The sequence below is a fragment of the Amphiura filiformis genome, chromosome 15 (assembly GCF_039555335.1).
Source record: "Amphiura filiformis chromosome 15, Afil_fr2py, whole genome shotgun sequence".
Classification (NCBI taxonomy): domain Eukaryota; kingdom Metazoa; phylum Echinodermata; class Ophiuroidea; order Amphilepidida; family Amphiuridae; genus Amphiura; species Amphiura filiformis.
In genome coordinates, this window is record NC_092642.1 from 39,650,410 (window position 1) to 39,678,385 (window position 27,976).

General features: G+C 35.7%; 2 protein-coding genes across 3 annotated transcripts in view; one reads left to right on the forward strand and one right to left on the reverse strand.

Annotated features, from left to right (window-relative positions):
* The window catches only part of LOC140170948 (sphingosine-1-phosphate lyase 1-like), a 45,227-nt gene that overhangs the window by 13,485 nt on the left and 3,766 nt on the right, over window positions 1–27,976 (reverse strand). The window contains 9 exon segments of the mRNA XM_072194142.1: window positions 17,284–17,344; window positions 17,347–17,396; window positions 20,929–20,939; window positions 23,162–23,260; window positions 23,633–23,741; window positions 24,416–24,504; window positions 25,431–25,559; window positions 26,188–26,267; window positions 27,701–27,851. Coding sequence (XP_072050243.1) covers window positions 17,284–17,344; window positions 17,347–17,396; window positions 20,929–20,939; window positions 23,162–23,260; window positions 23,633–23,741; window positions 24,416–24,504; window positions 25,431–25,559; window positions 26,188–26,267; window positions 27,701–27,851 — 779 coding nt within the window.
* LOC140171622 (uncharacterized) lies at window positions 1,203–9,960 on the forward strand. 2 transcript variants are annotated; one of them, XM_072194909.1, is made up of 4 exons: window positions 1,203–1,534; window positions 1,795–1,849; window positions 6,278–7,071; window positions 7,930–9,960. In XM_072194909.1, the coding sequence occupies exons 3-4, from the start codon at window positions 6,288–6,290 to the stop codon at window positions 8,541–8,543; spliced, it is 1,398 nt and encodes a 465-aa protein (XP_072051010.1). In that variant the 5' UTR covers window positions 1,203–1,534; window positions 1,795–1,849; window positions 6,278–6,287; the 3' UTR covers window positions 8,544–9,960. The 2 variants fall into 2 exon arrangements, with proteins under 2 accessions (XP_072051010.1, XP_072051009.1); XM_072194908.1 differs by lacking the exon at window positions 1,203–1,534 and having other exon boundaries at window positions 1,555–1,849.

Consider the following 27,976-nt stretch of genomic DNA (forward strand, 5'->3'; position numbering starts at 1 on the left):
AATCAGATTCAAAGAAGATTAGAAGGGGATAACTACTTGGATTTGTCAACTGTCATGTGTGCTTCATTTTAAATGTTTACCGACCTTCTGGTTTCTTAGTAATTTGTGTCCAAATTGATTTATTCGAAGGTAACTTTTGACGTTTTCGCTAAGGTTACCTACGAATACCATGGAAAAACGACTGTTCTCATTGTCTCATGATCTAGACAACACATTGATGGACCCTGGTATAAAGCTAATTGTAGTTGCCCTCAAACGAAAGGCCACAAGACGTAACTGACTCCAAGATGGACTTCACAAGTCTGCAATAACGGTTTTAAGCAATTTGTGTGCAATTAAGCAAATTAAAGTCACTTTAGTGCCTTTGTTTCTTACTTCAATCCTCTTTCAACCGTTGTAGAACCGACATTATTAATACATGATAGGGTCTAAAGTATCAATAAACGCATATAAAGAAAATAATACATTCAAAGTGCTTTATAAAATGAAGTTTTGATTGCGATATCCACCAAAAGTCTAATTCTTACCTACAAATACTGAAATGTTACTTACGAATACAACATAATACATGACATGTGTAATGAAGTGTCCCTACCAATGGAAATTAATTGTCAAAAACTTTAAGCGGTACCCCAGGACACTATTATTACCCATATACGGATTCATTCAACAATTATTTGTTATGTAAAATTGCTGATTAACTACTTGTATATCAAAATGAAGTGGTCAAAATCTTGCTAAAAGCATCAAAAATTTTTGATCTAAGGTAATAGCATTTATTCATTTGGAAGGGATCTAAAAACTACCATTTTATTAATTCATTACCATAATAGCAAAATTTAAACCTATAAACTCAATATAGATATTGTTAAATCGCTCATGTTACCTACGAATACCCGGGTTTCTTCACCTTTTCATTGTATAAAACGTTAGGTGTATGCGTATAATTCCTGATATTCTTGAAAACATATATCATACTCGTTCTTATACAATGTGTAAATTGATTCATACTCATTTGATAAGTAAAATACAGAAACTGACCTAAACTTCATTTTCAAAAATAAACTAGCATAAATTGATAATATCATATTGGTCGCGTTATAAAAATAAAAACAAATATTTTCTGGTTGAGTTAGCATTTTCCTGACACCCTGTGGTCTACATTAAAAAAAAAAAGCGTTAATGGGAATATTCCATTTGTTTTAGGTTGATTAGTATTGCGATAGTGAAAGCATCCTAGTGGTATTCGTAGGTAACATTGGGTTTTGATATCACATTTACTATCACACGTCCTGGATTTATTTTTCAAGATTAGTAATGGCACTTTTGGTTCCTATAAGGCCAATACGTCATCAATCAATGGGCAAAAGGAAAAAATTGTGGAGACATTTTTATTTCGGACTTTTATTTTTGGCCCGTGGACACTTTTGGTTGGATTCGACCATATATGCACCTTGTTCACACAATTGGGTTAAATTTGAGTTGATAAGTCATGTCTTTGCCAACTAATAAGGACATACAACATTGAAGTCTAGTAAGTAAATTCCTTTTTTAACTTAATGGAGAAATATATCACACCTATTGGAACCAAAATGTAGAATAAGTTTTAGATTTGGGGGATATTTGTCAATAGAATTTTTTAGCCATTGATCAGGGTTACATTTGGGCGACACTACATAACATATTAACATAATATAATAATCGTGCTTAATATAGCGCAATACCAGAAAATTAGCATTGCGCATTACAAAAAAATACAAATACACTATCTTCAAATTTCAATGTATACCACAGCAATGGACCAGATTGGTTAAGTTTGAAATTATCATAAAAGGAAGTAGAAAATAAGGTAAGTGTTTGCATGTGAAATACAATTTCAAACATAAAAATTTCCAAATGCATTTTTTTTTGGTCTCCACACTTATGTGGGACTTATGCTAGGCATATCACCGGCACCCAGCCGAATGGTTGTTTGTTTGGCTGTCTGGTTATTTGTACTGTATAGACCACTTGACATCACTGTTTATCAACAAAGGCGAGGGACTCGTCTATCGATATGCCCGAACGAGCCGCTACACTGTTCAATGGCTTTCCTGTACTATATCAAATGTGGCGGGCGATTTAAAATGCACGTGCCCTTAGCAGACTACGATGCGTACGCACACTGCAGGGCAAAGAACAATTGAAATTGCCATAATGCGCGCGCATACTGCCGGGCAATGACGTCAGATGCCAAGTGGTCTATAGTTTTGTGTCAAGTGTTTTTGCATATTTATATTAATGACTTCAATTGCATAATTATTACTTGTATAAATTTACAAATTACCTTTATTATTTACACACCTTTGTTCTAGTTATAATGTAGGCAAAATATGCAAATAAGCTCATTAATATTCATAAATATGCAAATAACATTAAACATTATACAGCACAAAAAGCTACCATATTCTATCACCAAACCAAATTAAAAGTTGATCGGATATTGTGTTGGAGCTGTAGAGTGGATTCACTGGACTTTTTAAAACAAATATTGTTCCTTTCATAATATTGTGTAATTTTTGATGTAACTTATGTGCAATTATATTATATATTTTTCGTAATTCTGTGCCAGTGATAAAGTGTATTTAATAAATAAATAAAAATAAATATTGAATTTGCTTCTGACACTTGCACAATCAACTGGCACCCCCAATAATCTATACTATTAAAGAGGAACTTGCCGATAATCGATACTTTGAAGAGGAACTGATCGATTCATCGGTATCATGTCAGAGATTATAGATGACAAATAAATTAATAAATAGATAAATAAATAAGTTCTAGCATTTCCAGATGAATGGTAATTGCATAGATAAATTAATAAATACAAATAATTATTTGCATTTATTTGGTGGATCAACCAATGGTAGCCCGTCATTTCGTTGCCATGCTATAGGCCTACGCACATTAATACGCACACATGCATAGCAACCCAGCGAGCGAGACCGCGTCAACCTCAAGACGGTACGAAAATTGCGACAGTAAATGCTGTAACCGTTAGAAGATTTTAAGCAGTTATGTCATCATATTGAGGGGGGTCACCGACCATGGGGGGGGGGGGGCTTGATGGCCGCCGTTTTTCGGCAATTTTCCTGTGGAATTTTCAAATTTTCAGATCGATCGGAGGCACATGCCTGTCCATATCACGCTACACGCAACTGATTTAAAGGTATGTAAATTTGTAATTTGAAAATAAATTTTGAGTTTTGATGCCTTTAAAAATAACTTGAGTAGGCCTAGAGAGGAAGAAAGACAGAGTAGGAGAAAGGGAAAGAAAAACCTAACGTAAGAGATATAGATAGAAGGAAAAAGATACAGAGAGGGAAAATGAGAAAGAAGTAAAGAAATGACGTGAGCAAAAGTAAAGAGAGATAGAAGGACTGAGAACGAAGGAAAATAAGAAAGAAAGAAATGAAAGGAAAGAAAGGTTTAAAGACAAGGAGCCCTGGTGAGAAATAAATAAATAAATGGTGGGAAAGGGTAGGAATGAAAGAAAGTGAGGATGGAAGGATGTGTCGAAAAGAGATCAAAGAAAACAAAGAACGAATGAACGAACGAAAGAAAGGAAGGGGAAGTGACAAGAAAGAAGTTAAAAAAAGGTATGGCCTACCAAAAATACGCAAAATGGATTTGTGTTTTGGTCAAATTCCAATATGCAAACACGCGTTATTGGGCTGGTAAAAGCGATACCAATTGCCATAATTACCATTTCCCCCACCCCACCACCTGAAGTTACGCCTATGTAACTCAACCTTCTTGAAACCCAATGTTGCTATAGTATAGGCCTACTTGATGAAACAGAAACAAATTTAAAAGAAAGAACGAAAGAAAGAAAGAAACGGCCACATACATGCGTGCAAAAGTGGAACAAATTCGCACAAAAAACCGCAAAAATGGGCACTTTTTAGTATGGCCAAATATGAGGTTAATCAGAAACCCAAATGTACATATATATACAGGAAAGAAAGAAAGACAGACAAAGAAAGAAAGAAAGAAAGAAAGAAAGAAAGAAAGACAAAGAAAGAAAGACAAAGAAAGAAAGACAGACAGACAGACAGAAAGAAAGACAACGACAGAAAGACAGACAGAAAGAAAGAAAGACAAAGAAAGAAAGACAGATAGAAAGAAAGAAAGAAAGAATGAATGAATGAAAGCAAGAAAGAGAAAGGATGAGAGAAACGAAAAGAAAGAATGGGAAAGACAAAAAAAGACAGACACAAAAAAGAAAGAAAGAAAGAGCTAGAGAGAGAGACAGAGAGAAAGAAAGAAAGGGAACAAGCAAGAAAATAAAAAGGAGAGAAATGGAACGAAATAACAGGAAAGCAGTGGTATACGCAAAAAGGGGGGGAAGGAGGGCAATTCCCTCCCCCACTTTTGTTGGTCATTCGGGGATTCAAGGAAAAAAATTTGCCCTTTACACTCCTAATCAGACTCAATGCGGGGGAACTGAACAACCCCCCCTTTCAATGTGCTGCGCACGCCACTACAGGAAAGCAAGAAATGGAAAGAGATAGAGAGAGAAACTGAAAGAAAAAAGGAAAGACAAAGCAAAAATAAGTCAAAAGGGTGTTTGGTACACAAATTATGCAAAAGATTATGCTAAAGGAAATCGTTTGCAAAATGGAGGCAACAAATTGTACCACATCACTGACCGAGTAGGCCCTAATAAATGAGCTGTTAAATCGATACCAATTGTCATGATTACCATTTTCCATCGTTTATGCTAACCGCTCCCGTTTACTAACTGCTCCCGTTTACTCATCTATCGGGGGGCGCGCGAAGCGCGGGTACCCGCTAGTTTTTATAATTTTTGAGGGGGAAGTACCCTAGCCCCCCCATAATTTAATGTAAGATTCATAATTTTAGGTTAAAATTCATAATTTTAGGGTAAAATTCATAATTTTAGGGTAAAATTCATAATTTTAAGATATAATTCATAATGTTAGGTACAATTTATGTAAAATGTATGCATTTCAAAAGCTTCCACCCCTCCTGCATTCAGCCCCTTCAGCATTTTGCACCTCAAAGCATGCTTCATATTGACCCCCCCAATATTAAAACTTCCAGAGCCTCTGACATGGTAGGTGAGGTCATGAGTGGTGCAACCCACCCATCCCCACCACCCTATTAATCGACTAATCAAAGAAGGTCTGAAGTAAAAAAGAAAAAAAAAATTGCCCACAAATGTTCATTTTTAGATGGAAAAATGTCCATATTTGCCTGAAAATTTCAAACCAAAATTTCTCACCCTTCATTTGATCCTGCCTTCGGAGCTCTTTGTCTAGGATTCAGACACTTTTGGAAAAGGAGGGACGAAATCGCCCATTTCTGCAGTATATTATTTGTGTTAGTTTTTTTACTTTTTGGATGGTCTATTAATATTTAAAAATTAATAATAATGCAAAGGGTTATAAGTTTTGCATTTGTGAAACATAGGCTAGCAATGGGAAATTGGTGTGCTCTGTGAGAAAAATTTGCACTTTTCTTACTAATTTCGGTCATAAAGTGGTTCTCATAATTTTATTTTTTATATATGTGTGTGAAGAGCACAAAAAATTTCATTTGAATTCATTTTTACCCTTGCATATTGATTAGAATTTTGCCTTATTCGGGCTCCCAAAATTATTTTTTATGGAGAAAATACAAACATTATATAATATTTTAAGTAAAAAAGGAAATTCACTTTGATAGGAGTAGGTCTAATAATTATATCAAAATTTGACACCGCACATTGGAAACAGCTCAGTAAATGACTAAATCTGCAAATTTGTGGCTATCCCGGCGCAATACAAGATACTTGTCAAACACAGCCTTCTGGACCCAATTGTTTGACTTTTCTTTGAGTTGGCCCTTTTATGTTACTTGTCCAATTTACAATTTTCTGCTCATATAGGTGCTTTTTTGCAGGTGTTTTGTGCAATAAGCATTTCAGCGCCTTTCCATTTGTTTGCCTTCAAGAAGTCAACAACAATTATTACTATCCTTGGATCTACAGGGTATACTGAATAAGTATATGAAACTGTGTGCGCCTATTGATGGATCATCTGCTCTCCCTCACTTCTCTCCCCTTTCTCTTTCTTCTCCGCCTCTCTCCTTTCTCTATCTTTTTCCTCTGCACTGGGAGGGGGCGGGGGCCCAAATCCGTGAATTTTTTTCGGGTCGGGGGGAAATTTCCCCCTTGCCCCCCGGCAGCTACGTCACTGATTCTTATTACTGTTTTAAAACTTTTTTAATTCAGATACATCAAGATGGGTGCTTCAGTTGATAAACTGGATGCTAGTAATATTAACTTCCATGAATCCATTGGAGAAGGCGGATTTGGGTCTGTCAGACGCGTCTCATTTAAAAAGCCCTACAAAGGATACACAGAAGCTGCAAGCAAAACAGTACTTTATGAGTTAGCAAAGAAAGAGGTTGAAGTCATAAGCAGACTACATCATCCACACATAGTTAACTTAGTTGGAATCTGTGAAATCCCAGGTGTTCATCATATTCTGATGGAATATGCACCTAATGGTTCACTGCATGATTACCTAAAAGATCCATTAAAGCCTCTTCCATATCAGCTGCAGATAAAGTGGGCACGAGAGTCAGCACTTGCAATCAGATATCTCCACAGACTCAACTACCTGCACAGGGACATTAAGCCTCAAAACTGCCTTCTCTTTCAAGACAACCTCTTGAAGTTGTGTGATTTTGGTCTTGCACGTGAGATAGAAGAGTCTCAGACAACATCCAGTCAGAAGGGAACTTATCGCTATATGGCGCCAGAAATTCATGTAGGGAATGAGCGTGGAAGGGCTGTCTACTCAAGACCAGCTGATATATGGGCCTATGGGATGCTGCTACTAGCCATCTGCACAAGAAAACCACCATTTCAACACTTGGAATGGCACAGGGTGGTCTTTGAAGTTGGCAATGGAGCCAAGCCATACATACCAGACGACTGCCCTAAAGATCTGTCAGATATCATGCAGCAATGCTGGAATAAAGATCCCAAACAACGGCCACCAATTACATCAATTGTAAAGGGTATGTAGAGTAATTACGTGCATATTAAATCAAATATTAGAACAAAGTTTATCACAATAAAAATACTTTTCAAGAAAGAAAATATGATGTTTGTGATTTTATTTAAAATTCATAGTAATAATTAAGTGTTGATTTATAATTAATAATATTTACCCCTGGCAACAAAAAAGATCACTTTCTTATAAAAATAAAACTGAGCATAATAATGTCACTTATAGGTGACACTGTATCTGATACCCTCATCATGCAAAATCTCACAATTTTGTAAATTTAGATATATGGAAAAAAAACTGTAATTGATAACAACTTCTAACAAGAAAAAAAACAGGCATGTCTAATTATATCATACTCTGCACAAAGTATGCTAATAAAGGTTTCAGCATTAGAAAGTATGAATGTGTGTGCCACAATAATTTTGACACACACGATGTCCGTGCACTTATCACATAACATGGGTACAATACACATGAGTATATTTAATACACACACATGCAAAAATCATTTTCATTATGTACAATGCATTCTTTACCATACCATGCTAATTACACAACACAGACACACCCCTGTGTAAGATATGTGGTCATGTGTATGTGGTACATATTGGTGTAGTTCGCATATCACAGAGCTCAGAGGTTCAGTGGGAGTAGGGCAGGATGTATACATGTTAAACTACCATATGTTTGAACCCCTGCCACAAATAGGTCGACACATAATGATGCACTCCTATTAGAAAGCCTATAGCGGATCAGATAGTGACACTATCTGAATGATAATGACAAAGATGATAATGATGACAATGATAATGATAATAATAATAACTAACGTAAACAACATTTTTTTATATTTTACTTTCCCTAGCATTAGGTGGTTTCTGGTCATTAGAGAGAGAAATCCATCCTGAACATCAAGGGGAACAACTTCTGTGTTGTCACACTGCCTACTGTCCAAATGGAGACATGGTCATGGCTTCTAAGAGACAACTATCTCTCCTTGATGGTGATGGCAAATGCAAAATGCCACTGGTGTCAACTGAAACAGACTTTGACAGGAAAATGAATGGTGTTTATGACATATGTGTATCACCACTAGGATACATCTTTGTTGTAAGTTATTCATGTGGATATGTCCATGTGTTTACCATAGAAGGAAATTACCTCCACTGCTTCACACCAGATGAAAATATTGACCCATCTTTTAAGGATAAGTGTCTTGCCATAGATAGAGAAGGGCAGGTATTGGTGGGTGATAGTTTGAGGGATATTATCACAATTCATACATGTCTTGATGGTAGGGTAGTCAATAAGATCAAATGCCCAATAGGTTATGGTGCAAGCATGGTTGTCAATAGCAAGAATCAAATCCTGATTCATTCCCGTCCATCAGGTTCAGTGTACAGTAAGGTATCAGCAGTAGATAACACAGGCAATGGGTTTAGCTTCACACCCACGATAGAGCGAGGATATGACAAGTGAGCGTGTATTACCAGGTGGGATAGTGTGTGATGACAATGATAACATTTATGTTGCAATGTCAGTGGGTGCTAGAGATAACATGCATATGTGGGAAATATTAAACACAGGCCACATTCACCAATACAATCCTACAGGCCAATTCCTACAATGCATAACCAGAGGATTACATTGCATGGATTTGTCCATGACGCCTGATGGATCACTGGTAGTTTCTAATGGGAAATCCATTCTAAAATACACTGCAGATTAAAGCCATAATATGTGCTTTGCTCCACAGCGACGCCTTGATCTCCGGTTTTATTCCAAGTTCACCGATCAAGTGATGACTAACACATCTTGTGCATGCGAGCTCATGTGTATCATTGAATCAGTGAAGCATTAATTGTGTGCATATCGCTATTCATCGATCTTCCCAGCTAGTATGTAAAGCTCCGCTCAAATAATCATACGATTGGTGAGCTAATAGAATAAACAAATCAAATAGGCGCTGGAATGAAATAGCAATTTTCTTTGTTTTACCTCATTTGTTTGGCTCGATGATTAAAACGGGACAATGTGATCAGTGAAAACCAATATGTGATGTGATCAAGCAAAATCAGTCGGAACTCGGAAATGTGATTTTGAGCCAAACAAAGGAATTGTTTCCTTTTGTTTCCTCCTGTTTTGGAAACTCTTTAATTGCTCATATCTTTTGAACTGGTTGTTCAATTTCCATGGGGTTTTCTGCAAAATGCAGCATTGTAAATGCTTTTAATATCCTATAAGAAACTGAAAATCTAATATTTCCAAGTTCCGACTGATTTTGCTTGATTGCATCACATATATAAATAGGAACCTATTCTTTATGCAAATCGCATATTATTGTTTACGTAACATATATCTCATGATCATATTTGTGTAAATATCCATTCTAAATATCCAGTTTACTCAACAGATTCATGGTTATTGTATAAACATAAAAAGAGAACATCAGAGATGTACAAGTGTATTCGCCGTAGAAGTGACGTAGTTAATCAGATTAACTACCATTGCAATAGAGGAGTACAATTTTGACTATATCGCCCTGCACTATAACGTTCACATGGTACCGATGCATTGAACCATAGATGTCAAAGAAAGGCTGATCACTCACACCTGTAAGATTAGTATCTTTGAAAAGAGCGGTATTGTATTCACTCTATGTTTGCTGACATACACAGGTGATTAGAGCCATCTGCTTGTAGTGCAGGGCGATCTATTCAAAAATTGAATTCCTCTATTGCTATGGCAGTTAATCCGACTTCTATGGCGAATTCTCTCCACCCCAAACAAAAGCATCAAGATATGGATTGCGGTTTCCTATTGGCTATAAATACTATAAAATTACTGAATAAACATGGCTCAAGATTTTTTCCACGATGCATAAATTAACACATTTTGTGTTAATGCTTACCTAGTTGACTGTGCTTTTATCTTGTATGTACCTGTATATAATATGTTTTACCTTATAGTGTACATTCAAGGTGTAAGAAGTATTTTACTGTATTCTATATCATCTTTAATCTTGATATTATTTTGTTGTATTAAATGTTTGTTGTAGTTAAGCTTGCTGTTGGTATTTTAAAGGTAAAGTGCCCAGATGCTTATGCATTGGTTGCTATAGAACTTATCTCTCTTATTATTATTTCAAAAAGGGGAATTCAAAGATGTATAATTTACAATGGCCCAGCATACACATGACACATTTCAGGACAAATCATTTTGTCATGCCACATTCAATGTTATGAGGGCACGGTGGTTCAGTGGTTACTGACCTTGGACTCATAATCTGAGAGCTTGCTCGGCGTGCGTGGGTTCGATTCCCGTCCCACCACCGTGTTAAGCCCTTGGGCAAGGCGCTTTGCCTCGCTTGCCTCACCCCACCCAGGTGCAATGGGAAGCTGTTAGGGGTAGTCACAGTCATTGTACTGATGGACCCTGCGCCACTTGTAGGCTGCAAACTGTCATGTTTAAAAATACTCCCTGTGGGGATCAAATTAATTGTAGGGTTTGAAACAGGCTCTTAATTTTGAGAACAAATGAGCCCTGTGGAGGTGGCTTTTGTATGAACCAGACCTACTTGAGACCAACCAAGATTTCTTAAATCTTACTTTAATTTGTGTGTAAAATACACCATTACATTCTGGAATGCAAATATGAGATATTGAGACTTTCTGCCAGGAGACACAACATTTTATACCATGTCTTTGCTATGGGAGTTTCCGGCCTCAGCCCTACTGAGCAGCTTATGGCCTTTGATATTTTTTAAGCCCTGTCAGGCTGGGCACCAGCAGAGTGGCGGGAACTTTCATACACACACAAAGATGCTATCTTCATTTGTCAGCAAGGGATTTTCATTTTCCAAATGGTTTACTAACAGGTGTAAAAGGTGTGAAAATGCCAAAATAAACTTTCTTGATTATTCCCCTTTATGAATTTGAAAGATATGTTTTCTTTCACTTTTTTTCCTTTTGCTATCTTGAGTAGATAGCAAGCTTCTCAAAGTTTGATAAAAGGTATGAAAATACCAAAATTAACTTTCTGTCATACAACCCCACACCACACCCCCACACTTTCCTCTCACACCAAAAGACCCATTTCACCAGTTCTAATTCAAGAAATTGGAGGGAAAAATGATTTAGGAGTTTCCATTAGGAAGTTTTGATAAAAAGTATTGAAATACTGAAATAAACTCCCTTTGGCTGATTGAGAAGGACAGGCTCTCCTCTTCATTGCTATATTCAGCAGCAATTCAGTAGCGATTCGCTTATATATTGGAATTCCATTAATTGCAAATCCTTGCTATGGAAGTTTCCGGTCTCAGTTCTGCCAGGTTTGCAGCCTTGATGTATTTTAAGCCCTGTCGGGCTGGTCACCAGCAGAGTGACGGAACTTTCATACACACACAAAGATGCTATCTTTATCTGTCAGCAAGGGATTTTCCAAATGGTTTAATAAAAGGTGTGAAAATACCAAAATAAATTACCTCTCCCTCCATTGAGAAATTAAAGAGAATTATTTTCTGTCACATAATAGCAAGCTGGAATAAAAGTATGAAAGTAAACTTTCTTAGGCCACACATTCACACCACGCCCCCCCACCAGACTATTTCTTCGGTTTTAATTCAAGAAATTGGAGGAAACTGGTCAATACTTTTTATTTTGTTTGCTATATATCTTCAGTAGACAGCAAAAATATATGAACTATTCATTTTCTGAAGAATCCCTACTCAATTATTTTTTAATAAAAGATGTGACCAAAATATTCGTTTTGATGAGATATACAAGCTGTTCATTTTGATTAGGTATATTATATCAAAATAACAATCTTATAGTTTCTTTTACTTTAAGTAATTATTCAAATTGACAAGATCTCCAACTCATTATTAGACAAGATTATACCCATTTCATTTTAACAAGCTTCTGTCATGTCCCTCTGGTGACAAGACAAACTATTTATTTTTTTTGTTATCATTTTTAGACAAGAATCTATTCATTTTCTAATAGAATCGACAAGGCAATCTTATCAAATTTGATCCCGTTTCTTCTCAATTTGATGAGAATATCCTATTCACAGAATAAACATAATTTTCCACAGACAGTCAACATTAATAGGTTTGATTTTAGGTAACTTATCATCCCTGACCCCAAACAGTGACCTCGTTATTCAAGTCTTAGTAATTTTGAATTGGAATAGTATTCTTGGCATAATTTTGATAGAAATTTGTACATTGCAAATTTATTGAATATTATGCAATCTTAATTTCTTCACAATTTCATCAAAATTCGTAATTTCAAAAATATCTGACATACAGAAAAAATATTATTCAAAACTTGTTTGGCCATAATTTATTACTTCAGACAAGTAACTTATTTTTTTATCAAAGGCAATCTTATCAAATTCATTATGTCCCCGCTCTGACAAGACAAACTATTCAAATTAATTGTTTGCGCCCATTTGACAAGAATCCATTTTTTTTTAAATGAAAAATTTTATCAAATTTGACTGACAGATGCTTGTCATTTGATTTACTCTAATATCTGATTCATAAAATAATTCTGATCATAATATCTGATTCATAACATGAATCATAATTTTTCACAGATCAAAGTTGGTAATTTTTGAAAACATTCATAATCAAAAAACGATTTCCTCGTTATGATTTCATTGATCACAATAATTTGTCTTTTTAATATATGGTAGGTGAAACATTTCCTAAATCACTATCAACTCACGCAGGAAATTAAACACTGCCTAGTTTAAGAGTTAAGACCTGTTTTATGTAATTTGTTTTAGTGTGCATAAATCAATAAATATAGGTCTCTCGACATTTAAACCTAATAGTGTTCCTGTGTTTGTATTCATGTATTTTTTTCCTTGGGCTATGGGTGTGAAACATTTCCCATGATGCACCATATTTTGGCTCTGCCCAACAACTGCAGTTTCTTGTATTGTGAATAGATCACAGAGGTTCATTTTGACAATACTAGTTGTTCAAAAAACATTTGTTATTGAAAAACAAATAAGCAAGTTTGCATATGCCTAATTAACATACCAATGAAATATAAATGATGTTCTTTTGGTCATAGATCAAAGAGAATTGTTATTTTGGGTTTACAAATGAAAAAATTTGGGGCTTTATGGGTGACATGCAAAAAAAAACCGCATCCTCATATTTCATACATTACCTCTGTTGGCATTATTTTTGCATATTAATTAGCTGGACTTAGTCATTTTGCTTTTTTGTTGGTTGGTCCTCCAAATGAGCTATATATATCAAATGTATTAGATCCAATGGTAATATATTCAATCTTGTGGTTTTAACAAAGACAAAGATATGATTTCTGTGAATCTCAATCAATCTGGAGAAAATAGTAAATAAGCTTTACAAATCCCAAAATTACCATTTGCCATTTATAGCCTATTTGTGCATTTTCTCCCGATTATATCTTCATTAACGGGACAAGTTTGATTATCCGATTTAATTATAGTTTTTGTTTTTTGAAGCATTGCACTAAAATTTTCACAGACAACAGTTGTGGAGTTACAGTTTCAAAAATGAGGGAAAACTTATTTTTGGGGTGATATACCAATAGTTGCTTTCAAAAGATTTGTTACTGAAAACAAATAAGAAAAGCAAGTTTACATGACTACATGTACAGTAGTTTATCATTCAAGTTAAAATGATTGGCCTTTTGTCACCAATGATATATCCAAGAGAAAAAGTCTTTTGCAAAATGGGTTTATCAAACAAATTGGCCTTTGGTGACAGTAATGCTGTAAAACAATAAAATTTTAAAAACTGTTCAATTATTATCTAATATGCATAGGAGCATAGAGATGGTACACTTTGTCATGTTAAAATGCCTCCATATATATATCAAATGTAGGACCAATGTAAATCATGTCAAGTATGTGCTCCCAAAACAAGACATAAGTCACTAATCTGAGAAAATTGTAAAACCTTTTTGTCATCATTTAGATAGTTGTTCAGATTTCATTATACCTAAAATTATGTTTCTGGAACATGGCATGATACATTCTATTAAGGTCTTTCAATTGGAAATTTGGGACTATTTTGCATTTTTCTCAAAAAAGAAAAGGCAAAAGTTATGAATTAATGGCTTGTAAAAACAGTTAAAGGACTTGGTTTGTGACTCAGAAAATGCTAGATTTGGAATGTTTTTCTTAGATATAAATGAATCACTTTGTTTTAAATGGTAGGTTTCAAAGTAAACATATTATTCTTGCCCCGAATCAAAAATAATAATACCAAAACTTATTTTTTGAGAAAAATGCAAAATTAGGTTTTATCACCCCTTTCCCAACTTTGACTTGGCGTGATCTCTAAAATGGCTGAGTGTGACTTATGACCAATGGGTTTCATCAGTAGGCTATATGGCAAGGTACTCTTACTGTAATCACAATTTACTGCATACTGTAATATGATGATGGTGCTTGAATTTCTACCCACTCCCCAGAAGATATGACCCGGTATACTTGTGACGGTGCTTGCATATGATGCTACACAAATCATAAGCATGAATGTAGTAAGCAGTGGTGGCACCAGAATTTTTATGGGGTTTCAAAGAGGTGGTTAAAGTGATTTTTTTGCCCAAAATAGTGTGATTTCCAGTGATTTTTGTTCTGATGGGGGCCAGGATTAAGGGGACAAAGCTTGAGATTTGGGGAATTAAATGCCCCCATCAAATCATAATATCAACTCCACACCTACCCCATGGCACTACTATTGGTATTAATTAAGGTAACATTGTCTATGCTTTACAAAATTAGCAAATTGAAAACAAAATAATGGATTCTCTGTATTGTATCATTTTAGAATATCAACATTATCACCAGAAAGTGCCTTTAACCTTTCATTTTGTGCTACCAATTGCCTTATGCCCAAAATGATGGTATCACCATGTCATAATAATTGATACATATCGTTCGATCAGCTCATTAATTGGCTGGCCTTATAACATTGTGGATTACATATCAGTTATTTGTGTTTCGAGAATTGTCATTAATATCTCACCAAAAGCATCCCAAATTATTATTTCAAGTCCTATACTTTATCTACGTTTCGTGAATTGTTGTACGTCAACAAACTGCCAAAGCTGGCTGCCGTAGTTGGATTACAGCTACCATATTTGAACAGATTGTGATATCCTAAATGAGGTCAAAAAAAATTGTTTTAGTTTGTCCATTTTTGGAAAGGGAAGATGTAAAATCATCTGGTTATAAACTTTGAGCAAATTTTTTGTTATTTTTTTAATTTAAAGCTGTGTGTTTTGACTTATTTTAACTCTTGCATCGTCAGTAATCAAGTGCAATATCTGTAAAAAAAACATTTTGCTTTGGACCTAATATCCGACCGGGGCAACTGTTTCAAAGCAAAATGTTATGGACAAACAAACCTCTTTTTTTTTTGGCCTAAAGACAAATATGTCTAAAGATTAAAACAAGCAGTTAATACATGTATTTCAGTTGAAATCCATACACCCCTAAGACATAACTTTAATCTTCCACAAGGTGTGAATTTCAAATGGGGCGACCTAAAACCTGGGAACTCAATTGAAATCTACACTCCCTGTAAAGGTGATTAAGGCATGTCTTCCATAGAAAGCATGGCGCTAGTTTTAATTGAATCAATGGAAGCAATGCTAATAATCTCTTATTAGAAATCAAATGATAGGGCATTTTGTCTTTAGTGCAGCAAACTGCAACTTTTAAATAATGGATATCTTCCTTGGGTTTTAGGATGCGGCGCAGCGGTATCCACTTATGTCTTGAACAATTTCAACCAGAATAAGGTCTTAATATTGAGCAAAAAGATGCATCTATTGGCTGCTTTCCAGTTTTAATGTACATATCTGTCTTTTTTTAGAAAAAATAAAGGACTTTTGTGAACATAACTTGTACTTTAATCTTTTGGCTTAACCATCACGAACATCTCTTAGCATGGGTCTACTTTTTGGTGTAGTGGTAAAACCCTCAACAATTCTCACCGATTATGAGCTGATCAAACTATAGCAACTTTGTTAAATATTGGGCACCTCCAGAAAACCAATCAATATGAATTCTTGGAATAGGCCAGTGCTAATAATTTAATAATACTGTAAAAGTGTTAATTTCCGTGCATGTAATTTTTTCACTTTGCCGATTATGAACTATATTGCTTGTTTTTAATATCACGATTTTGAGTATTCTTACAAGACCTATATCATTAAAAGAACATATTAGTGTGTTTTTTTGTGGTAGCTGTGTTATGAGCGAAAAGTGCAAAAAATTAATGTACTGCTAAAATGGTCATATTTACAGTATCAACAAGTAGGCTATAACAAATAAAAGTAAATGGAACAAAATAATATTTGTGATCAAGATTTATTTGCCAGTGGTTTTAAACATGAATGGACAAGTTGCCTGTCTCATGTCCAATATCAGTTACATGGCCAAAAATGGCTTATATTTCATCAGTCTCATAATATAACAAGGCCATGGAACAATGAAGTTTCTTGAGAGTTAATATTTTAAGATACCATTTTATATCATAAGGAGAGAATTAAGTACACCAAATAAAATGCATGTTGTCAAACTGGTCCATTTTTACATGACACATTTTTGACCATTATGGAAGCATAATTCGGCGATTTGCAATTGCTCAATCTTCAAAAGTATGATAACTGTTATCTGCTCATTTCATTATTAAGACATGCCAGAGAAGCAAGAAAAGCAAAACAAAAACTCAACTATACCCCAAAGTCCAGGCAAAATTGACTTGAAGTATAAACAGCAAACCCTTTAGTCTGTATTGGGCATATGACAACCAGGTGTAAAGTTGCAAAATTTTGAATTAGTTACAATGTTCAAAAAATAAACTTAAAAAAATGATGTATCATATGTGACTATTGCTTGGTAAAAAGTCCAAAAATAAATTGAGCCATATCTCAGATTATATACCTGGCGACTTCAGATGGTTAAAAGTGGATCATTCGAATTAGCATGGGTCATCATATTGGGGGCACAGGGTCATATTAGGGCTATGCACAAGCCATTTTGGGCAATTTTCCCATGGGGTCAAATTTTGCAAATGAACGTTGGGATGGGGGCATGTGCATCTACGCCACTGTCATGCATGGTCACAAATACATACATCCATTCAATATAAACAAATATTGACTGCAGGTGTGGACATGTGTTATAGTGATGTTTTACATACCCCTTCTCAATGTGCTGTCTTGCTTGGATGATAGCTTGTGCATTATTGCGATATCCATCACACCAACATGCATTAATGATGCCCAACATGTTGCTACAACTGCTCCTGACACCCTTGCCAATAAATAAATATATGCAAGGCCTTTGCAACTTCTTGGTACATGGATGGTCATGTTAAACATGACTGCAATAGTGTGTGGGGGTGGGGATTCCCATGATGAAACAATACAATCTGATTTCACCACTCCACAAATCTCTCTGCCATATACTGTGAAAGAATATGCCTTTATATTCCATCACATGGGAAGAGGATACCGGGGCAGCCTTACTACTGTACTTGCAGTATGTCCAGCACCTCCTGGGAGATAGTGAAGGAATGGGTATCAATTCTGGTTTACCCATTTTGCCCAACATGTTTTCAATACTTCTGGTTTACCCTGCACCCTTAAATTTTAAGGTTAGGGTTGGGGTTATGTGATTAGGATTAGGTTTAGGATTATTCTTGGTCTTATGGGGCCAATACCAGAATTTTCCATGAATAAAGCAGCAAAAAAAATTGTTTTGCTACCCAAAATAGACATCACAATTGGAGAACTTTAGAAGCAAGTATTCAGACTTTTGTTTTTAGTATAATATTGCCTATTATCTCGTTTGTTTAATCTATTGCCATTCTATTTCCAATAAGGTTTAAGTTCTAACGGGCGCTGTTTGATGACGTAAAATCGATAATATATTTCTACTAGATATTATTGTAACATATTATCGATTTTTAACTCATCAAACATTCTTTGTTAGAACTGTCATATACATTACTGGTAAATGCACAGAAATGTGACCAATAGATCAATGGTCAAATTTAGTAGTCAATTATTTGAGTAATACTTTGGGTCAGTCTAATCAGTATTATATTTCATTAATATATTCTTGTTCATTGATTGGTTAAAATGATCATGTGATAAACCTTATGTATTCTACCATCAGTACTCCTACAAAATGAGTACCTCTAAAGCATAGTATTTTCTAGTCACTATGAGCTCTAGTTGCCAGCCCTGGTGACTTTCCGCTCATTTTGTCGATCAAAACAAGTCAGATATGTTGATAAAACACTGATTATCAGTTCTCTGCTCAGTGTGAGTTTTTTGCACCATAGGCTCTACTTCTTTCTTACAGTGCCACTGATTGGTTATTTACAAAATACAGTGCAAAACACACAAAAATTAAGGTACCAGTTATTTTCAATCCTAAACAAAGACAGATAGTTGGAAACAGCAGGCAATAGCTGCATCTTTTACCTTGGATTAACACCTATTTCTTTGAAATCATTCAAGAAATAAAGACACAATGATCCAAAAACCCAAGGAAAATGCAAATTCAAAAGTTGCTGTTTGCTCCATTGCAGCCCTAATGATTTGTACACAAAGCATTCTCGAACAAGAGAACTAGTGCAGTGCTTCCATTAAATAGTTACATTAAAACTAGTGCTGTGCTTTCATTGAGAGCAATAAAAGGTCAAGTTTTGATTTTGTTCTCCTTAAGTGTAAATCACTGTTTCTTTAATTCTCAACCATTTTCAACAAATGAAGTAAATCAGAGCTCAATACAGGTATTGGCTGCTTGTTTTAATTTTGACATATTTGTCCTTGTTTAGAATATACATGGGTGAATAATGGTACCTTAATTATTTTGTGCACTTATATTAATCTGAGTGACCAATTCTATAATGGTTACCTTTGTACGGTAGGTGAACAATAGATTCCTCCACACCAGTCAGTCTGTACAAAAAGTATTGTCCTTCCCTATTGTCCTTCCTTTGTTTACTATATTTCCTGAATTATAGATCACTACTGATGTTCCCTTTGGTGACAGACCATACTACAGTGACAAAAAAACAAACTGTGTGATTGGTGAACCGATTTACAAATTTCAAGCAAAATTTCTATTTCAGTCATAATTTCTTTCAGATTTTGAAGCACATTTTGAAGGGTTGCCACCCATCTTATAAATCCTGGACAAAAGTGGTTGGAAACTTGTCTAAAAATATGACTATAAGAGGGTTTGGGATTCAATCATGTTTCACCGTTGTTCATCATCGTTTATCAATGATTTTTTTGCACGATTTATTAATGGTTTCTTAAAATTTAGCTGCCCGGTAAAACCATCTGGGTGATTTGTTAAACGATGATGAATTTGGGAAACTAGATTGAATCCCTTTCAACTAACGAAAAAAGCTAAATATCGTATAATTCACGATTATTTTACGAGGAATGTCAGCTTGAAAATCATTGCCACTCAGCCTTACAAAAACTTTGATGATTTCTCTTTTGATATCAGCAATAAAACTACAGAATAAAATGGCAATGTTTGGCCGCTACCTGAAAAATACTGAATTTAACTTGTAAGCTGGCATACGCACAAAGGTTCCAGGCATGGGAATTTTTGATGGCGCTCTCGCGTAACGTGTAGAATCTCGCTATTCGCGTTCACGCCCAGTAAAGGTGTGTTCATCATGGTTTAACAACGGTTGGCTCCTGTACAAAGGTATAGGAAGAGTTGTTGAATTTCTGTTATATGACATTTTAAAATTTTGTTTTCTTTGGTATGAAGCAATACTGCTACCCTCCACACTTCAATCAGTGTTGGGTGTCTCTCTGGGGCATGACTAAATCAATAGATTGCAATATTGAACAGGAGGAAAGGGGTTTTCCCAAACATATTATGAAAAACTAAACTAATGCTAAGATTAAACCTTACCCACCATACAAAAAATATCGATACTGGTGGATCATCAACATTATGACATTGAGCTATTCCATTTAAAATCCACACTACTCCTGTGGAAGAATTATACAAATACACAATTGGGTAACTTCAATTTGAAATACTCACTCCAGTTGTGGATGGTATTGGTAAAGCCATAATACAGGGGGATAATGGGTTCAAAATGAAAGCTAATGAATAATCCTGACCAATTACATTTGAAAAACGTACTCCCCCTGTGGAAGATATTTCCAACATCTTCCACAGGGGTAGTGTGGATTTCAACTGGAATAGCCCAATGGAGATGTTTTATGAAATTGCATTGAATATTATAACCTTATCAGCTAATCAATCAATCATGGAGCTGGTTGGCAAAATAGTTTTACAGTAAACCACTAGAAACCACTATTTAACCAAATCTGCACAATCATACAAATGGGTACACCTTGTCAGTTCGAACCACCGTCAGTCTGAACCACCATCAGTCCGAACCACCGTCAGTCCGAAATTTTTAGGCTTAGGGTTCCTAACCCTAACCCTAACGCTAAGGCTAACTGATGGTGGTTCGGACTGATGGTGGTTCGGACTGATGGTGTTTCGGACTGATAGGGTTACCCCATACAAACCTTATTTTGAACAAAATTATAGCTTTATTAAGTGTTTGCCAATTCTTTGTATATTTACATGACTTATTGATAATCCTTGCTCAGAGAAAATGGGAATGGTTTTCTAATAATGATTTGTTTTTTTCAAACTTTTTTGAAGATTACCTTGTGAGTATCAGCAATATGCTGGTTAGACCTGGTAAAGCTTCAAAATTACACTCAGAATTCAAATCCACATTCCTTCATAAGCGGAAAGAATCCACCCATGCAATCCATGTGCATACTTCTTGCCAAGCTGAAAAATGTAAAGTTAAACTTAGGGGCATATTTTTTGTTATTTGTCAGACTAATTACATCAACCCTTCTTGAGCCATCTAGGTTAACTAATTCTATAAATGCAAAAAATTCTGTCCGTTAATAATCAGACTTGTAGTACTCACAGTAACTTCAATTTGAAATACTCACTCCAGTTGTGGAGGTATGGTAAACTTTTTGGTACTAATACAGGGGATAATGGGTCAAAATGAAACTAATGAATAATCATGACCAAGTACATTTGAAAAACGTACTCATGGTTTGGAATTTTGCTGTACTCTTACACAGGGGTAGTGTGCCAATCTACTGAATAGCTCAATGAAAAAATACTTTATCAGTGAAATACTGCATTGATAGTTTCCTGTAAGTTATTACTATCAAACTATCACATAAGATCTGACTGTATTTTCTTGTAAACCACTTGCCCATTCAGGCACCTACTTGAATACAAATCTGGGCACAATCAATTTTTACAAAAATAGGACCCACCTTTTCATTGCCAGCAGGCTGTTCTTCCTTGTGTGTGAAAGATGAGCCAAAATCCACTATCTAAATAGTCTTCCACATACACTTAATCATGGTTTTCATGGAGTTGGGCCCTTCTTCCACAAATATTGGGTTAACGAGAATTTTGTTCATCCATGAACTGGCACTTGCAGTATATTAGTGGAAGAAGGGCCCAACCCATCTCATACAAAAGATTTTTCATGAAAAAATTATACATAAGTGTTTGAATGTATGTATATTTACATGCTCTTGTATTAATCCCTAAGATGAAAAATTCTGTGTAATGGTTTTCCAAATAATGATTTTTTTTCAATATCTTTTCAAAATTACAGTTTTGATGGAGTTGGGTTAGACCTTAAAGGTATTCAATTGTATTACTCCTACTCATACCTAATTAAATCTCATTCCTTCATAAACATAATAAAGAATCCACTCATGCAAGCACTCCATGCACTGGAATGTCATACTTTATAATTTTGCTGAAAAGTACTAGTTAAACTTAGGGCATATTTTTGTTATTTGTCAGACTAATTACCAATCCCTTCTTGAGCCATCTAGGTTAACTAATTATATAAAAGAAAAAATTCTGTCCGTTAATAATTGTCCCAAGGAAAAGAATATGAATATGAAATTCTGAATACCTTGAAGATGGTGTAAAACTTAATAGCATAAAGAAATCCCAGCAAGCCAAGAGTGCAAAATGTATCAATTACATTATTTTGCAAACACCTTCCGCACTGGCTGACTGATCGCGTAAAAAGAACTAGGTCATGCCTGCATCATGCCATGCTATGCAGATTGTTCCGTGAATAAGGTGCTGATGTGATGATGACGTGATTCAATAATAGCCAATCAGAACCCTACTTCTTATTTACGCCTAAACTGCGCCACATTACGTTTCACTACCTGGAGAGAATTGATCAAAAATTGAATTCCCTCCTGAGGTTCGTATCTGTCAATGAGTTGACCATATCACAAGGATGTCATTATAGCTAGAGACAGTATATAACACAAATGAGTCAATGAGTTACATAAAAATGACCTTGTGTGGTATTTGGTTCTCAGGAAGTGAGTTTTGCCTAAGGCAATTTGTGTTAAATGTTGATCCCTCACTACAAGAGTTATTACCTTCAATTTGGTTGAAAAAGGAGGTGAGACATGATCAAATCTCTCCAGGTAACAAAACGTAATGACATCGGGCAGTACCAAAGGTCTTTGCAAATAGGTGTATACCATCATTTTGCAGTATATCTAGGTAATTACATGCCATATTTCATGATTACCTGCAGCCAATAAAATGGGCTATTCCATTTAAAATCCACACTACCCCTGTGGAAGATTATGGAAATATCTTTCACAGAGGGAGTATAAATTTCAAATGGAGTGAACACATTAGCAGATCCATTTGAATTTCATACAATCTCTGAGAAAGATTCAACCTGAATCTTCCACTGAGGGAAGGTGAGTTACAAATGGAGCTGCTGATGTGTTCATTCTATTTAAATTTCATACTCCCTCTGCGAAAGATATTTCCAAAATCCTCCACAGGGGTAGTGTAGATTTTAAATGGAACAGCCCAATGCTCTTGTTTAATACTGGCTGTGGCAAGATCTCAAATTTGATTTCTTTATACTTGTCCACAATATCTTTTGATTTGATCCAGCATATTTAGTAGCTTTTTGATATCTCACTTACCGCAGTTATTTCTGGTACCGGATCTGTGATACCATGAGGGAATGTTGGAGCTGATGCAACCAGCATACATGTGTTCTTTGTGATTCTTTTCTTCATTTCCTGTTATTTTAAACCGATACATTCATTATTAATATTTTGCCATTATAATAAATATGTGACACAATCTGGTCCATGGAGGCCAAAGAAGTAATTTTTAAGAATTGAGTTACTATAATTATCACCTTATACAAACATTATATTATATACTGAACACACCAAAGGTCAATCATATTTGGTTTTTAAAGTTATGAAGTTTTTTGATGTCTATTTTCTTATTAATTTTATTGTTTTTTTACTCCATATTTTTGCCTTTATCTCAATTTCAAATTTGCCACCTTCGGCCTCCATGGCTGAAAGTGTCACATATACATGTACAAAGTACCAGAGTGATATTTTAAATAGAGTTTTATTTTAATAAATAATTTTTTTTACCTTTACATCAATAGTACATGTTTTCTTGTCAATTGGAATTTTAATTACTGGCATTTTGAAGTACTGTCCAGCCTTCACAAAAGCAGCATGGGCACTCTCTGGCATCAAACTATTTAAGATTGAAAAATAAGCAGAATGTTATACTTTTAGCAACCTTGTAAAGTTTTTTGGCATATAGTAGGCAAAAATTATTCGATTTCTATTATGCACGTGTCAAAATAGTCCCAATTCACACTCGCGTAAATTCACAGTGCGTTCGCCAGTCATGCATTATAATTACAAAAATGTAGAGTGTAAGCAGGAAGTTATACTTTTAGCAACCTTATAAAGTTTGTTTGACGTATAATAGGCAAAAATTATTCGGTTTTGCTAGCGTAATAAAGTCCCAATTCATTAGCGTAAACTCCAGTCATGCATTATGCAACAGCGCAACTATTATTGATATGGAAAAATAGAGATAGTCCATATGAAATAGGGACGGTTGGTATATGGTAGCTTCTTTCTACAAATTGTTGGTTTGTTTAACCATTCGGGTTGGGTGGACACACACTTGGGTCCTGATGGGACCAAGCTCAAGCAAAATGCTCAAGCCAAGCTTAAAAGCTTATATAAGCATGCTAGCCTGTATGAAGAGAAAACTAGAAAGAAACAGAATGAAGAAAAAAGAGCAAGGAAAAAAAGGCCACTCCCAACAAATCAATTGTACAATTTTGCTCTCAGCCCTTGGGTGAGAAATAAGAAATTGTATATATACTCAGAATAACCACTTCTTTCATGACTTACATTTCTGGGTGCTTGATTCCTTTCTCATAGGCTCTATGGCGGTAAGCTTTGCACGCCATCAAAATGCTCTCAGTACCACCTCCTGTCACCTGGATTATATATAGAAATGGAGAGAAATCATTTTCAATCATAATTACAATAATTCATTCTGATATTTTAATTTTGGGAGGGCGGGTTAGTGCAGTGGTCTGGGAGGGCGGGTTAGTGCAGTGGTCTTCTCGCTCGCTTCTCACAGCTGTGGCCCGGGTTCAATTCCCCGCGGTGCCACACGTGAGTTTGGTTGCCGATCCATGCTCGTCCTCGCAGGTTTTTCTCCGGGTGCTCCAGTTTTCCTCCTGCTTCTAAAATCAGACCTCTTCCCATATCCCTGTCCCGTCATATCTGGAGGCATCCCTTGAATTTAGTAGCCTCTGAGCACTATTGGGTTTAGCCTGGCTTCGGCCGAATGTTATAAATAAATATGTTTTACTATCCTAACAAAGTAGAGATCTGGTTATATCTAAATATATTGAAAAGACAGCATATATGCTTACTATTGAACACTTTTGACAGCATGAAATTGAACCAAAGTCTGGCACTTTACCAACTGAGCTATGGGGTTGAGACAAATTTGCAGGTTTACTTGTTCATATATAACTATGTGTATCGATGATTTGCTCAAAACCCTTAACACTCTTGTGGATGGAGCACTTCATGTTTGCATGTTTTTAAAGCGCTCGATAGTAAACACATATGCTAACTATCGAGTTTTTACGGTATGCTCCATTGATATTTTGTAAATTTATCATACACCTAATACCTCTACTTATTTCTCGGACTAAGGTGTACATTGCTGGCTATCCACCCCCACCCCCAACCTCTTAAAATTTATTTTATATATTTATCTTAAACATGCAAAGTCTGGACTCAATCTCCTTAGCCAACCTTTTTTACCACCTGATCATATAAAATTTAATACAGGCCTGGGTCACTTGGGGTAATTCTATAAATTACTAATAATGAAAGTAATACTTACTGTCCCACTTGCTTTTGGTCCTCCTTTGTACAAATTGCACATCATAGCAACTATTTCAGCCTCCATTTTTCTTCCACTAGGAAACACATCAGGTTGCAGCAAATTGTCACTGCAAAACATCTCAAAAACCTGACAGATTCAAACAAGTTTAGATAATTTTATTATGAGTTCTTTGGTACTAAAATGCCCTTATCTGGTAGTTTTCAGATCTCCAGTTTACCATGCATGTCCTGCATTCATTACAAACACCAACACATTTTCCTCCCATTTTTCTCAAGTTTCTCTCTGAAGTAACAATTTGGAGGAAATATTCAATTTTTTAGCTAAACATCTAATTTGCCATGAGATGTTTAATTCCAAAACTGGGTCTATCAGCATCAGAAATTCAAAATTCTCTAATAACCTATTTATTCCAAATAAATTTTTACTCTCTTGTGCACCGATTCTACACAATTATATCAAAATATGTGTATACACACTAAAACCAGCTCAAAATCACCATTACAATCAAAACTCTGAACAAAGTACTGAAAGAAAACTACTTGATGGCTCAGACAGAAAGACATTTTCCCATTACCTGCTGTGAATTACCTGTGATTATGCATGAATCTGTAGAGTGAATTAATCCCCATACAAGTGCATTGTGTGCAAGAAGCACATCACAGGCAATCATACACACATCAGCTATTAATGGAGATATGTCTTTTTGCTGCTGAGCTATCAAAGTCAAATGAATCAAAATGAATATTTCGCTTACCTTAGCCATAAATTTGTCATGTTTAGGTCCTCCATTATACACAGACCCAGACACTTTACCTCCCATCCAATCCACAGTTTCTGCAGGACAAATGCAGTCATTATTATTTTAGACATGCGGCGCATCATGTGTTTATCAGGAATGGACAGCAGGCACATAACTTAGCACGAAACTTTGTTATTGGGCGGGTAAAATTACGAAGTACATATGGCTATCTTGTCAAAAAAACATTTATAGATCTATATGAACTAGAGCGGTTCTTGACTTGCGTGGTTCGCGACGCAAAGCGTCGGCCGCAATGCCTCCACCTTGAGGCGTATCATTTTAACCGGTGCAATTTCACTAGGAGCTGGCCATAGTAATTTAACCTCAGATGACCCCTAGGTGAGCCTGGATGACCTCAAAATGACCTTCCAAAAATTAAACCTTAAATGTATGATGTTGACTGTACCCACCCAGTTTTGACAGTTTTAAGTTATTTGACCTCAGATAACCCCTGGTTGACCCCAGATGACCCCAAAAAGACCGTCCAAAAATTGGATTCTAAATGTTGACTGTACCCACCAAGTTTCATGCCCATACGACAGTTTTAAGTTATTTGACCTCAGATGACCCCTGGGTGACCCCGGATGACCACAAAATGACCGTCCAAAAATTGGATTCTAAATGTTGACTGTACCCACCAAGTTTCATGCCCATACGACAGTTTTAAGTTTTTTGACCTCAGATGACCCCTCGATGACCCCGGATGACCCCAAAATGACCTTCACAAAATTTGGTTCTAAATGTTTACAGTACCCACCAGGGTTCATGCCCATACGACGTTTTTTGCTAAATTGACCTCAGATGACCACTAGATGACCTTGGGTGACCTTGACCCACTAACCAAACCTACTGGAATTTGAAGACCGCCAATGACCATCCCTCCACCAAATTGCATCACTGTACATCTTACCAGTTCCGAGAAATTGCACCCCCAAGCTCGGACGGACAGACGGACAACCAGGAAACATAATACCTCCGGTGGAGGCATAAAATTTCTGAATGTCTAGGGCAGGCCACTAATTTTGAAGTTATAAAATATAGGAAAAATCAGACATGGAAGTAATTTTTGATATTCTGTGTTAATCGTGAAATGTGTCTTTGGGTTTAAAAAATATATAGACTGATACATGTAAAAACATGAATCAGTAAGCAGGTGCGTAACTTGTCTGGGCCCTGGGTCTGGGCATTCCAAGGGGGCATTTTGTCAAAGTTAGCAAAGAGTACTAATTTAAGACAAACTTTCATTGTTTCTGTCTTGAGCCCACCTGAAAATATTTTCTGAGAGGGCAAAGAAGTCTGCCGCTCAAAGCCACTCTTTATCACACCTCAAATAGTCAAATAAAAACATGTTCATCTGGGATCAAATCGCATTATGACCATTACCCTTTTCATTTCAAACTGCAAAAAGGTAAAAAAAAAGTAAGATGAAAAGTGCAAGGTGTAAGAAAGCAAACATGCGATTACATACCCATGCCTTTATAATCAACCTTCATCATGTTAAGTAATTCCTCTTCAGATTTGCCTTTGTCTGGTAAGTGAGTGATGTCTCTTTGCCCTTTAGGTAGTGGAAACATTTGACTGGCTATCTGGGACTTGGTCTTGTCTAGCTCCTCTTGAATCTTTAGAAGAAAAAAAGTTATTGTTATATAAAACTAGATTTTGCGGTTCTCGGGTTGGGTGGTTCTTGTGACTATCTCTAATTACCCAATACCTGTTACCCATATAGGCCTACTTGCACCCCGGA

Coding starts and splice junctions, on each gene's coding strand:
- LOC140171622 (XM_072194909.1), top strand. CDS start 6,288: ATGGGTGCTTCAGTTGATAAACTGGATGCTAGTAATATTAACTTCCAT. Junction 7,072..7,929: donor AATTACATCAATTGTAAAGG/GTATGTAGAGTA, acceptor TACTTTCCCTAG/CATTAGGTGGTTTCTGGTCA.